Genomic DNA, 12457 nt, shown 5'->3' on the forward strand with positions numbered 1-12457 from the left:
GATTTCCAATCGAATGAGCCCCCTCCAAAGTTTATGCAACGAACCCTTCCATATGAAGTGCCTCTGGGAAAAAAAATAAAACACTAAAGCCGTTTGGCCCTCACTATAGGCAACGCTATACCGTTGCCTCTGAGAAAGATGTTACTCAGTAGGTGAGAAAGGTCATTGAAATAAAAAAAAAACCTATTGCTAATATTTCAATAAACCGAGATACAGGAAATTTGAATATTGACTCAATTTATACATATTCTTTTGAAAAGTAAACCAGTAGCAGCAATAGTTACAAAAAATAGAATTGTTTCGCAACAGAATAACTAACATCATATCTATTTTATATTATCCAGTTGCTTTGGTGTTCTCATCGAAGTAACTCTATTAGCTTCTGTAACCTATTTGGATCAGTTGGGACGATTGTAGATATTTATATTGATTGTTCATATTCCTTGGTTTTGATTTTTATTTATTTTAGGTTATTCTAGTTTTAATCTTTGTTTTATCAGCGTTGAACCCGCCTCGTTTTCATACAGGTGAAATATCCACTACGTTTTGGCTTTTATCTTTTCTTGCTAATGGCCGTAGTGCCGTTAGTTTGTTTCTTCAATGGAATTTCCTCTCTTTGTTTGTTCTCCCGATAGAGACTGCTCATGACAAATGTACTCAAATATAACTGTGCCACATTAATAGCCTGAAATCACATTACTAATAAAGAATTTTTAGTGCTAAGGAGAAATCGCATATCGATAAAGAAAATAGTATCTTTGCGTTTAACATTTCTTTTTTAACAAAACAAAAACAACATAAATGTGGGCAATATAGAATTGTGACTCTTATACCAATTCTTTGAAATATAGAACTCCAAAGCTATATCTCTCCTTATGAGCCTGACAACAATGTCTCGTGTTAATATACACCTACTCTCCCTCTTTCTTTCTCTCTGACCACAAAAAAGGTTTTCCTGATATTTTCAGAACAAGTACGTCGTGTGCTTCCGTAAGGGGGGTATATCAGTTCAAAAAAAAGCAAAGCAAAAAAAAATCGACATAAAAAAAAACTGAGTTGTTCCACGTGAATATGTTATGTAATGACTTGTCTAAATAAAACTACAATTGTTTAATGTCTCCCATTTACCCAGAAATACCAAAAAAATAGCTATAACAGAAACAAGAACATATCAAACCCTTCCTCTGAAGACGCAATTATTTTATAACTAATACCGTTCCGAGCAGAAGCTTATTCTTTTTTTATACTATTTTTTTTATAGATAGCAGCATTTTTCTCTTGTTGGTAGCACTTTATATCTTTTACTGACAACTTCAATCCTTATAAAAAAAAACTCATTCCTAGATTGAGAAATATTTGAAAAATCACTTCCATCAGTCATAGAGCGTTCCAAACAGGCATATAAATCATAATTTAAGGAAGGAGAGAAAAAAACACGGGTTTGACAATAAAAAAACTATATAAATTTTACAAGAAATCGTGGATAGAACCGTAAAAATGATAGTGGTTGGGCAGGGTGTACGGGTTTGAAGCTTCTTTTTACGTTCCGTTCTGAAAATTCGGATTATTTTTTTGTTACTTCATACAAAATATATTACTTTTTAATCTAGCAGATATATCTGGCTCTTTCAGAGCCAACTTGACTTTGAAGTAGATTTTGAATATGAACTGCAATAAAGATTTATACTCTTTTGCCATCAACTTTATTCTTTTTTTCCACATTTGTTAACACCACCAGAACAAAAATAATAAGCTCCGTCAAACTGTGTGTCCAAGACTCCAAGGATGTCCTAAGTTCTGTCCATGAGTATATATAGGGGCAGAGGTAGCTTCAATTATACAAAGAAGAAAACTCCTTCAAAAGAGCACTTCAAAAAACGTTTGTTTGGAGTTGCACATCCGTCGAGCGTCATCTTCTTGGTTTCTTTTTCCCACCAAAGTCATCCTTTAACACCTTTGAGCAAAGGGTCAAAAGAAGCCTAAAAATACAGCAATTCGACTTGGTAAATGACTAGCGGCATATTAGGTGCTCACGAGTTGTCTACGAAAATGTACCAAAACTTTAGATATGGCAAACAATCACCTTTTGGAGACTAACTTTCTTCAATGTTATCCAGAAAGTAGCTGAGCTATATCAATGAAAATTTGAAAATTGATACTTGTGCTAATTGTTGAATGTTTTATTCGTCCAGCTTAAATAATTTTGTCAAATATTAGAGAAATTCATGTCGAAAAATCGATAGTCGACCCTAGCTTTGTTTTGTAAACAATTGCCTTACGGACATATGTGTCTTTAATATTTTCAAAGACGTAGTTCAGCCATGTAGATTTATATTTGAGCTAATCTGAAAGTTTCATTCGCTTAGCTCATTTACTTTCTTTAAAGTTTCAAAGAGCATTTGGTAGAAAAGCTATTGCTTATCCTACAATAAAAATAAACAAACTAATTACGAACCTGATAAATGTCTTCACAATCGTATTTTCACCCTCGGAAGGCCCACACCTTAAAGATTTTTTTACAACAAGAAGACTTGTGCACTTTATTGCATAATAATGAAAAATTTACTTATAGTAGTTGAAGTTTCTATTCTTTCAACCATAGTTAATCAATATAAAAATAAATTTAGTTAATAGCAAATAATCTTTGCACAAAATATCACAAATATACACCGTTAATTTAATTATTCGGGCAGTGAATGAGTAGCACTGATTTTCCGTAAGTTTACTCCCCAAGGAGTTGCTAACGTTTCCGGCTCACTTCTACGATCGTCTGCTATTCCGTTCTGTTGTGAAGAAATTGACGAAGAAAGTGATTCCGGCTGACTTTGAACCTCTTTTGTTCCAATGGTTTCCCTGAAAGAATGCAGTTTTGATGAAATGGGTAAATTTTGTTTTGTGTATTTGACTTTCATAATTTTGCTCAGGATTTTTATTTTATTTTTTTTTTATTCAATAAGTTTATTCGAAGTACACTCTGTGACCCCAGGCACATTGAAACTGCATAAAAAAATTATTATTACCTTTTTTATCATCAGGTACAAAGAAGATAAACAAAATACATAGCCCAGTGACAAAGGACGGAGACAGACTTTTCATGTTTTAGAGACAGTTTCAGGTGGAACAAATGGGCATTTATAAGATAAAAAACTTGTCATAGTGAATACATTAGAGTCTTGGAAAATAAAAACAAAGTATATTAGAATCTGTCATCAGCTGGTTGAGATGGTATATTAATTAAAAATTGATATTTTCTTCGAAAGAATCATAAAAATGGGAATAAATTGTCATGTTTACTTATTATGTGCAATTCTGTCACTTAAACAAGACTTTCCGTGCTTTTCAAGCATCGATTCTCAGATTCAACCGAAAGTAACTAGACCGATTTTATTGCTTTGCAAGAGATTGCAAAGTTTTTACTAATTTTTTAAAGTTTAGGCCCTAGTGTGGTGGTTCCCAGGATCTCGGGGAACAAATTATAGGTAAAAACTTCTATAGAATCACAGGCAGCGCTATTGCATTACCTAAATGCAGAGCATTGAGGCTCCATTGTATTGTAGCTCTTTTTTCCCAGGCTAATTTTTGTGTTAGGAGTTATCGTAGAAACTACGGACAGGGCTCATTCTATTGAATATTGAAAATTCTAGTGTCCTTTTTAAGAGTCAAAGGTGACTGGAGAGGAGGCAGATCCTCCCTTTCCCTTTCCACTTTCATTCCTTCAAAGACATCCGATCAAATTTTGAGATAGCCATTTTGTTCAGAATGGTCAAAATATATATATATATATATATATATATATATATATATATATATATATATATATATATATATATATATATATATATATATATATATATATATATATATATATATATATATATATATATATATATATATATATATATATATATATATATATATATATATTAAGCCATATTCTTTTACGCATAGCCGTATAGCGGCCAATAAGCAGAAGTTTGGCCGTTGTCTGTTCGCCCAGGTGTACGATGCTACGGTTTTGCTTCATTATCTTGACTTACCCCATTTTTGCGAATTTTTACGGCTACAGATAGGCTGAAATTGCTTTCAGTATACTACAAGTATGCAAAGGTTTTGCTTCGTTCACCACCGTGAACAAGCAATAGGTATGTTACGCGCCAGTACGGTTTTACCAACCCTGAAGAAGTGGTTCTGTCGCAAATTGATCGATATAATTTGTCAGTCAAGTCCTACCCGTGGACCAAAGTTTTACAGAAGTAGTCAGCATTTTCTTATGGTTGTTGAGTTTCGCTTTGTTTGTGTCAGAAGAATTAGTTTCTTGTTTTTTGTTTTGTTTTTTGTGCACCATCTGTTTTTTCATTGAAGGGTATTATGTGCATTCATTCATTCATATACTCATTTTCATGTTTTTTTTGTTATTTTTTTTTTTTGTTATTTTTTTTTTTTTTGTAAAGAAACAGCTTACTTCTTATCAGCAATTTCTTATAAGTACTGCTCTGATAAATACTACGAAAACTATGACTAAAGCTACGTTAACGCGGGATCCATTCAATCTTTCTAAGTTCAGAGTCAAAATGTAGAACTTGGAAAGATAATATCAACGAATTTTCAAAGTTAAGTTTATTTGATTTAGCTTTCGAACTGTTCAATAATTGATCATTTTAATTGGGTCTTTGATATAAAGGACAGTTTAACATTGAGCTAAGCGACAGTCCAATTTTGACACTTTTCACGCAAAGGCGCTTTTGCCAACCTTTGAACATTCTATCAAAAACATTCCCAAACCAGAAAAGTGTATGTAACACATGACAGTGTGAAATAATTTATTTCAGCTTAATACACAGTTTCCTAGCAATAAAATAAACCCTCTCCAGTATGATTGCTAATACGAATACCATAGTGGCAAATAGAGGGAAATTTTTGGTTCTTATTACGCAAGGCTTAATCCTTCTTAATAAGATTTACAATTCCAACAAAAATGTTAACTGAGACCTTAATCAGTGAAAAAAAGGTAGTAATGGCTTACTTTTTCCAATCCTCCTTCTTTAAAAGAAGTTGTCTTTTCCAAGGAGGTAGAGCATTTATTCTATGCTCCTGAAGTTGTCGTATTCTTGCTTCTTCTGCTTCTTTTTTTGCCTTCTCAGCAGCTTTTCTTGCAAGCATTTTCCTCTTCCACTCAGGAATAATTTGACCATTGGAATCAGTATCAGGTATCTGTAATTAGAGAGCACCTTAACTAGAAAGTTCGAATGTAAAACAAAGGATATTAAGAGAAATTAAGTTCTAGAAATAAAAAAAAATATGCACCGCAAGAGTTCAAATCACAGAATATCAAGGCTCTAAATCTAAAACTGACGTCGGAAGGAGAGCTCTGTCAGTACGCTATTTCAATAAATCTAGAGGTTTCTGAAAGTTCCCCTAGAAATCCCTACGTTATGTACACGGTAATCTGGAGGTTTATGCGTTCTTTTCCTACTTGTTTCCCCTTGAAATTTATGTCAGTGCGTCTACCTGCTTTAAACACTTTAATACTAATTTCATTCTTCCTTTTATGACTAAAAAAAACGAGAAGAAACAGTAAATATGAAATGGGTCAAACTTTTAATAAATATTTTTAATAAATATGTACAAACAAAGTAAAAATGTTTCGGTTTCACCAATGGAAATATTTTGAACATGAAATCAGAAAAGAGATGGAAATTAATTTTAAGAAAAACCGGGCAAATAAAACCAATAAAAAGAAGAAAATGGACAAATAACTCACATCTAAGCAAATTCTTATGCAATACGAAGTGTCAATATAAACGACTCTTATCAAGTTTCTCTTCCCACCTTTTTGTTTTTTCTTATCTTGCACAATTTCGCCCAGAAGAGGAGTTTCATCAACTTACTCTAACTTAGAAATTTGTTTAGATGAATAGTTAGACAACTTTGCTAGAGCTGCACATCATGCTGCTATTTGCAATACAAAACGCCCTTTTTTAAATTTCATTTTTCCCAACCTTGTACAGTTTTGCCCTTGATTGCAAAGAATTGTGAGTAATATGTTAAGAAACTCGAGTAAAACAGAATCAATTGACTAAAAATCAGCTTCAATTATGTTCAAGAGAAACCACGAAAACTTATATTTGGGCTGAATGGGCTAAAATGGGCTGAAATAAAAGCTAAAACCACAAACTATGTTTCAGCTGCTCAATCAGCCATTTGATAGCTAGGCACGGATAGTCTCTTGGGTCTTTGATGAATTAATATACCGATCCCTGAAAAGAAAACTTTGGAAAAAAAAAATTATCCTTCGAAAGACAGAAAAACAAAACACCAATCTAGGAATTTGAACTATAGTTCATTTGCTGTCAGTGAGTAAAAGGTCCATTTTGCCAAGAAACAAAAACACACTTATTACTTCTTCTGGGTCTAGAAAGTATTCAACCTTATGAGGGGAAACTTACATTTATTGATCATATCAGGTCTTAGTTACCTTGTAAAAACGTTTGAGAATATTTCAAAGAAGTATTTGATTTAGATTCACGACAGTAATTTCATCTTAAAAACCACCTATAAAGTTACCGAGAACCACTGAAAACATTTTGACACTAAATGAATTTTGAATAAGGAAAACAACAGGAAAAGTCTCGTTTCAAGAGAAACTTGCCTATTCTTCTGTTGTCAAAAATCTAATACATCAAAATTCTCTGTCATTCACTTTTCTTTCAAACAGTTCGTGGTAACGAACTGTAAGTAAGGAGCGACCCAGCTCAATAGTAACCGAAACTCTGAAAAACAGGATTTTGATACAAATATATGCATCAAAAGAATCAGATTTTAATGTTGATTTCAAATATATAAGTTTCATTAAGTTTAGTATTACTTATCAAAAATTACGCACCTGAGAAAATTTGGCTGATTTTTCGAAAAAGGAGAAAGACCCCCTAAAGACTATAGAACCTAAATGAAAATCACGCCATAAGATTCAGTGGACCAGAGAACCCTACTGTAGAGGTTTCAAGCTCCTATCTGCAAAAATGTTGGAATTTTGTATTTTTTGCCAGAAGAAAGATCACGGATGCGTGTTTAATTGTTTTTTGTTGTTTTTTTCCCCAGGGGTGATCGTATCGACCCAGTTGTCCTAGAATATCGTGGAAGGGCTCAATGGAACGAAAATTGAAAGTTCTAATGCCCTTTTTGATTCACCAAAAAAATGGAGGGCAACTAGGCCCATTCCCACGCTCATTTTTTTCCCGAAGTCACCCGATCAAAATTTTGAGATAGCCATTTTGTTCAGCATGGTCGAAAATATGATAAGTATGTCTTTTAGGATGACTTAATCCCATGAAGTCCCCGGGGGGAGGGCTGAAAGTTATGAACTTTACCCAATGTTAACATATAGTATTGGTTATTGGGAAGTATACAGACTTTTTCAGGGGGGATTTCTTCAGGTAGTGGGGGGATGGGGGGTTATGTGGGAGGATCTTTCCATAGAGAAAGTTTTCAACGGGAGGGGACATTGCTAAGAAGGGGGCGCCAGATTTTCCAGCATAATTTTTAAAAAAGATCAGAAATTAGATTAAAAAAACAAGTTTTTCAACTGAAAGTAAGGAGCAACATCGAAACTTAAAACGAACAGAAAATATTACGTATATGAGGTTCGCCCCCTTATATATTAGGTTCGCCCCCTAGTCAATACCTCACTCTTTGAGCCAAAGATTTTTTAGTAGTTTCATAAGAGCTATTTATTCTAATTAACGACATTTGTGATTAAGGGGTTATTTTTAAAGAATTGGAAAAAAATTCGAACTTTAGCGTAAAAAGCCAGGTATTGACTAAGGGGAGAACCCCCTAATATACGTATTAAAATATATGAATATAGAAGCTAGTTACGTAAGTTAATTCGTAAGTTACGTATATTTATTATTAATAAAATCGTTCATAAATAAAATTAAACAACTTTTGAGAAAGCCATTTAACCGAATAAAAGTAAAATTAATATGCAAATTTTGTTTTAATTATTCATGTACGGTGAGCCAAAATCAAAACGTGCATTAAATCAAAAACGTTCAAAAATTAAATAAAAAAACTTGTTTTTTTATTTAGCCTGAAATATCCAACTATATGTAAAATTTATGGCTAAAAAAACTCTGGTTGACAACCCTCAGTCCCCTTAAAAAAACAATTTTCTTTTATTCATTACTAGTACATTACTTACTACTATTTTTGTTTCAAGGAAATAGCGACTTCTCTACGATTTCATAGCAGATGCTGTGCAAAACATATCTCAAATATAGAATTCTGGCAATTATCATATTACTAAATCTCTTTTCTATATAATTACACTTCCTTACGTTTATCCAATGCTTATGACTCACAAATGGTGTATAAAGCGGATTATTTTTCTCCTGCATCAGATTGCGTTATTCAGTATTAATGTGTCACCTCAGTTTCAACAAATGGAAGTAGTCTATCAAATGATTAGTTCTAAGTCCTTTAAGTCCTATCAGCTTTTTATTTCAGATCCAAGGTTAATTGAATCAGATTTTCTAAAAAGAAATTAAAATTAATTCAAAGACAATAGTCTTTTATGTTTCTCAATTCAATACCGAAATTGTCTGTTTGATTGATATCTTACAGATAAATTTGCTGATGATAAGAACTGACAATTTTCTAAAGAACTGAAATTAGTGCCAAAAAGAATTGGCAAACTCTAAATGTGGTGGAAAATGTCACCGAAGCTTATTTGATGGTCCGTGATGGCTCTTTGCATGGCTACTCTGGAAGTGACAGATGCCACATTTAAAATGAATTATGAATGAAAAAGAGAAACAACGGGAAAAAAAAATAAAAATATTGACCAACCCCAAAAATAAACATACAAATACAGATGCTTATTTTGAAGGTATTTCCCAGGGCTAATAAAAAATACAGTAATGGACAATGAAAAATATCATTAAATACTACAAAATAAACATTAACTGTCTTAAACTATCAATTAGATTTTCACACTATTTTAGCAATTCAAAAGGGTCACAAATATCAATGCCTTTATTCTTGAGTTTTACGAATAATGTTGGTATTTGATTCAGTGGAAAGAAAAGCATAAAAGAAGTATTTATCCTAATACGGCGTACCCTGTAAGCAAGTTACAGGGATTAGTGCCATGTACAGAATTAACTTTGCCACGGTTAAGGTGATATGTAAGGATGGTAGAAGGTTCGGTATATCTAGAAATTAAATGAGGTTGTTTTATATCCCCGCCTGTATAAATTGGTTTGATGAGTTTTAACCAAGACACGACTCGGCCCAATAGTAACCGAAAATCTAACACACAGAGTTTTGATAACAATAAATATATCAAAAGAATTTACTTTTTGTGCTGATTCTTAATATATAAGATTTATTGAGTTTAATGATAACCATCAAAGACTACGAGGATGAGAAAATTCCTCAGATTTTCGACAATGGTGGAAAACACCCGTAAAAAGTCAAGGAATCTTAAAGAAAATCGCACCGTCAGATTCAGCGCATCAGAGAACTCTACTTTAGATGTTTCAAGGTCTCATCTGCAAAAATGTGAAATTTTGTGTTTTTGCCACAAGACAGATCACGGATGCGTGTTCATTTGCTGTTTTTTTTCCAGGGGAGATCGTTTCGAACCAATGGTCTTATAAAATCGGGTGAGGGGAACGAACAGAATTTTAAAATTCCAGTGCCCTTTTTAAGTGACTAAAAAGATTAGGAGGCAACTAGCCCCCCTCCAACGCCCACTTTTACAATACGCCACTTTTACAATACGAGCAGGACTATATCCATGATTTTTTTTTCGGGGGAGGGGTTTACAGAAAAACTTTAAAACAACGCATCAAAAACGTGTTTTTATACATCTTTATTACATTTTTACGAGTCAAACATATATTTAGGGGGGGGGTCAAATCCCCTAACCGCTCCCCTGAATACGGTCTTGGATACCAGGCAAGATGTTGATAACACCGGGCAAGCCGTGGATAATACCAGGCAAGATGCGGATGATACCAGAGAAGATGTGGATAATACCATGCGATATTTCGATAATACCAGGGAAGATTTTTATGGTGGTATTAAATAAAAAAAAAGGTTTTTTCATATGAAAGCAAAAAGGAAAATTAAAACTCAAAACGAACAATGATTATTACGTATGTTAGAGGGGCTACTTCCTACTCAATCTCTCGCTCGGTACGCCAAAGTATTAATTTTTTCAGAAATGCCTCTCATTCAAATTCAACGATCTTTGGTTTTGAGCAATCGTTCTTAAGAAACTGGGACAAAAATCAAGCTTTACTTTTAAAAAATGAGGGAGTGAAGAGGGGACAGCTTCCTTATGTACAGAATAATATCTATTCGTTTTTAAGTTTTAATATTACGCCGTACTTTCAATTGAAAATACCGTGCCTATTTATTTAATTTCTGATCGTTTAACAAATAATACCGGGTCTAACCAAAATAAAGAGAGATGAGAATGTAATTCCTAACCCTCCCCCTCCCTCCACCGCAAACACACGGACTCCTTCTCACACTTATCTAATGGCTCATGGAAATTTGCACGATTTGGACATTCAAATCCAGTCTCTTTGGCATATGGCCCCCCTCCCCCCCCCAACCACAACAAAGTAGCTCACCACCCCTCCTTTATAATAGCTGATTATCCATTATTGAAAACAACTTCATGAAAAATCAAGTGAATCAACTAAGATAAATATATATATTAAATATTTATCTTGTATGGAATGCACGACGTTTCAGGACCGAATGCGCCATCATATGATATTACTTCCTCTGCTACTGGGAAGTCTAATATATAGTTATTTTTTATACTTTCAATCGACTGTACAAAAAGATTTGTTAATTGCATGTGCTTCAATTCCCTTTCCCTCTTGTTAAAAAGAATATTCACAAAAACTAAGCACATGTTGCATACCTTTTGTACAAACTTTTCGGCTGAGAATTCCTTCTTCATATCTTCCTCTCGTTTCTTTTCTCCGTTTACAACTTCTTTAATTTTGTCTTCCTTCATTTTTCTTATTCCGTCTATGTTCTTTGAGACTTTTAACTCAGCAATTAAATCCGCTTTCGTTGACTGTTTTTCAATTGCTGAAAAAAAGCCAGTGTTTGGCATTCTTTAATTTTCAAATACAGAGGTCCTCGTAAAATACTAAACTTTAATACTGAACTTATCGAGGCATCCTTAATTGACGAAATGTTATTTCATAATTAATTATTATTTATATCTTACCTCTTTTCATCAAAGTGTCTCTAAATTACTGGAACAATTTTACAAGCCACATTACACAAAATGTAGAAGCCACATTACAGTTACTATTTTAGATACGAAAATCAAAACTAAGCACGGCGGAAGCGCCAGTGCTAAACCCCGTGCACAATTAGACCATTTGGGCAGTGTTCAAACTTCAACTGTATTTGTTATTATTGACCAATTAGAAAGAAGATATAAAGCAATTCTTCAAAGATATGAAGCAGAGCGAAGAAACAGAGCATTTGCCACGATATGCAGAGTTAAATAGCATATTTAATAAGGCTCATAAACAAGGGTATCCGCCAGAGACAGGAATGAAGGGCTGAAAATTCATCCTCTCCCAATAGAAGATCGAAAAAATAAAAAAAGCGATAGTTTATGATAGGCTGGGTTAAATGTAATGTTTTCTAGAAAGAGATTTTTTAAACGTTCGCTAATCTTGGAAATATTGGTTCTACTTCACCACCCCCACTCTTCTTCTACCTTCATTGAAAGATCGTTCGTAAAGCCATTGGTTGGTCAATTTGAAATTTGAGAAATACTTGTGCCCAGCCATGTCACTAGAATGTACTTTTCAGGGTACTAAGTTATAATTGACTCTTCATAAATAAAGTCAAGCTTTTTCAGTTTTTATTTTAAGTAGCATTCGAACACAGAAGTTAGCATTAATGAGTTATGCAAGGAATATAGTATGGGCATTTATAAATTAAATGCAATCTTTTATCTCTTTTGTTAAAGAAATTCAGCCTAATCGTGAATTGTGCCTCTTGTTTTTGGACCTCTCATAGTAATCACCCCTCGTGATTCGATGTTTGGTCGGATTTGAAAGGAAAAAAAGTACTACTGCCGTTTTGCCACTGCCGGTAAAAAAGCTGTTTTTCATTAATTTTTGTTTTCTATGAGGAATTTCCAGATGAGACAAATTGTGCATATAAAGATTGAACAAAAATTTCTCACAAAACTATTTCGGAATGTAAAAGGAAACTTAAAAACATCAAAATAAAAAAATAACATTTGCTATGCATTCTTCAAGAAGATTATATAGATTTGATGTAGACCAAGTGCTACTATTTCTTTAGCACTCAGCCCAAAGGTTGATTTTGTCCATGGGCGCCCATATGGGTGGGCAGGGGGGGGGGGGGCTCTGGCCCTCCCCCTGGCTGATTGATGCTGCCTTAT

The 12457-nt window shown here is 33.6% G+C and overlaps 1 protein-coding gene across 1 annotated transcript in view; it reads right to left on the reverse strand.

The window, feature by feature from the left end:
• Nucleotides 1-2606: 2606 nt before the first annotated feature.
• Nucleotides 2607-12457, reverse strand: part of f (espin protein forked) — a 136801-nt gene continuing 126950 nt past the window's right edge. The window contains exons 11-13 of the mRNA XM_089090646.1: nt 10943-11115; nt 5024-5211; nt 2607-2853 (exon numbers count right to left, since the gene is read on the reverse strand). Of these exons, the coding sequence (XP_088946772.1) occupies nt 2682-2853; nt 5024-5211; nt 10943-11115 (533 nt within the window). The 3' untranslated portion in view covers nt 2607-2681. The remainder of the gene's footprint in view (nt 2854-5023; nt 5212-10942; nt 11116-12457) is intronic.

Source organism: Artemia sp. Qi Xiang Cuo, chromosome 6 (assembly GCF_049724085.1).
Source record: "Artemia sp. Qi Xiang Cuo chromosome 6, ASM4972408v1, whole genome shotgun sequence".
Lineage (NCBI taxonomy): Eukaryota > Metazoa > Arthropoda > Branchiopoda > Anostraca > Artemiidae > Artemia > Artemia sp. Qi Xiang Cuo.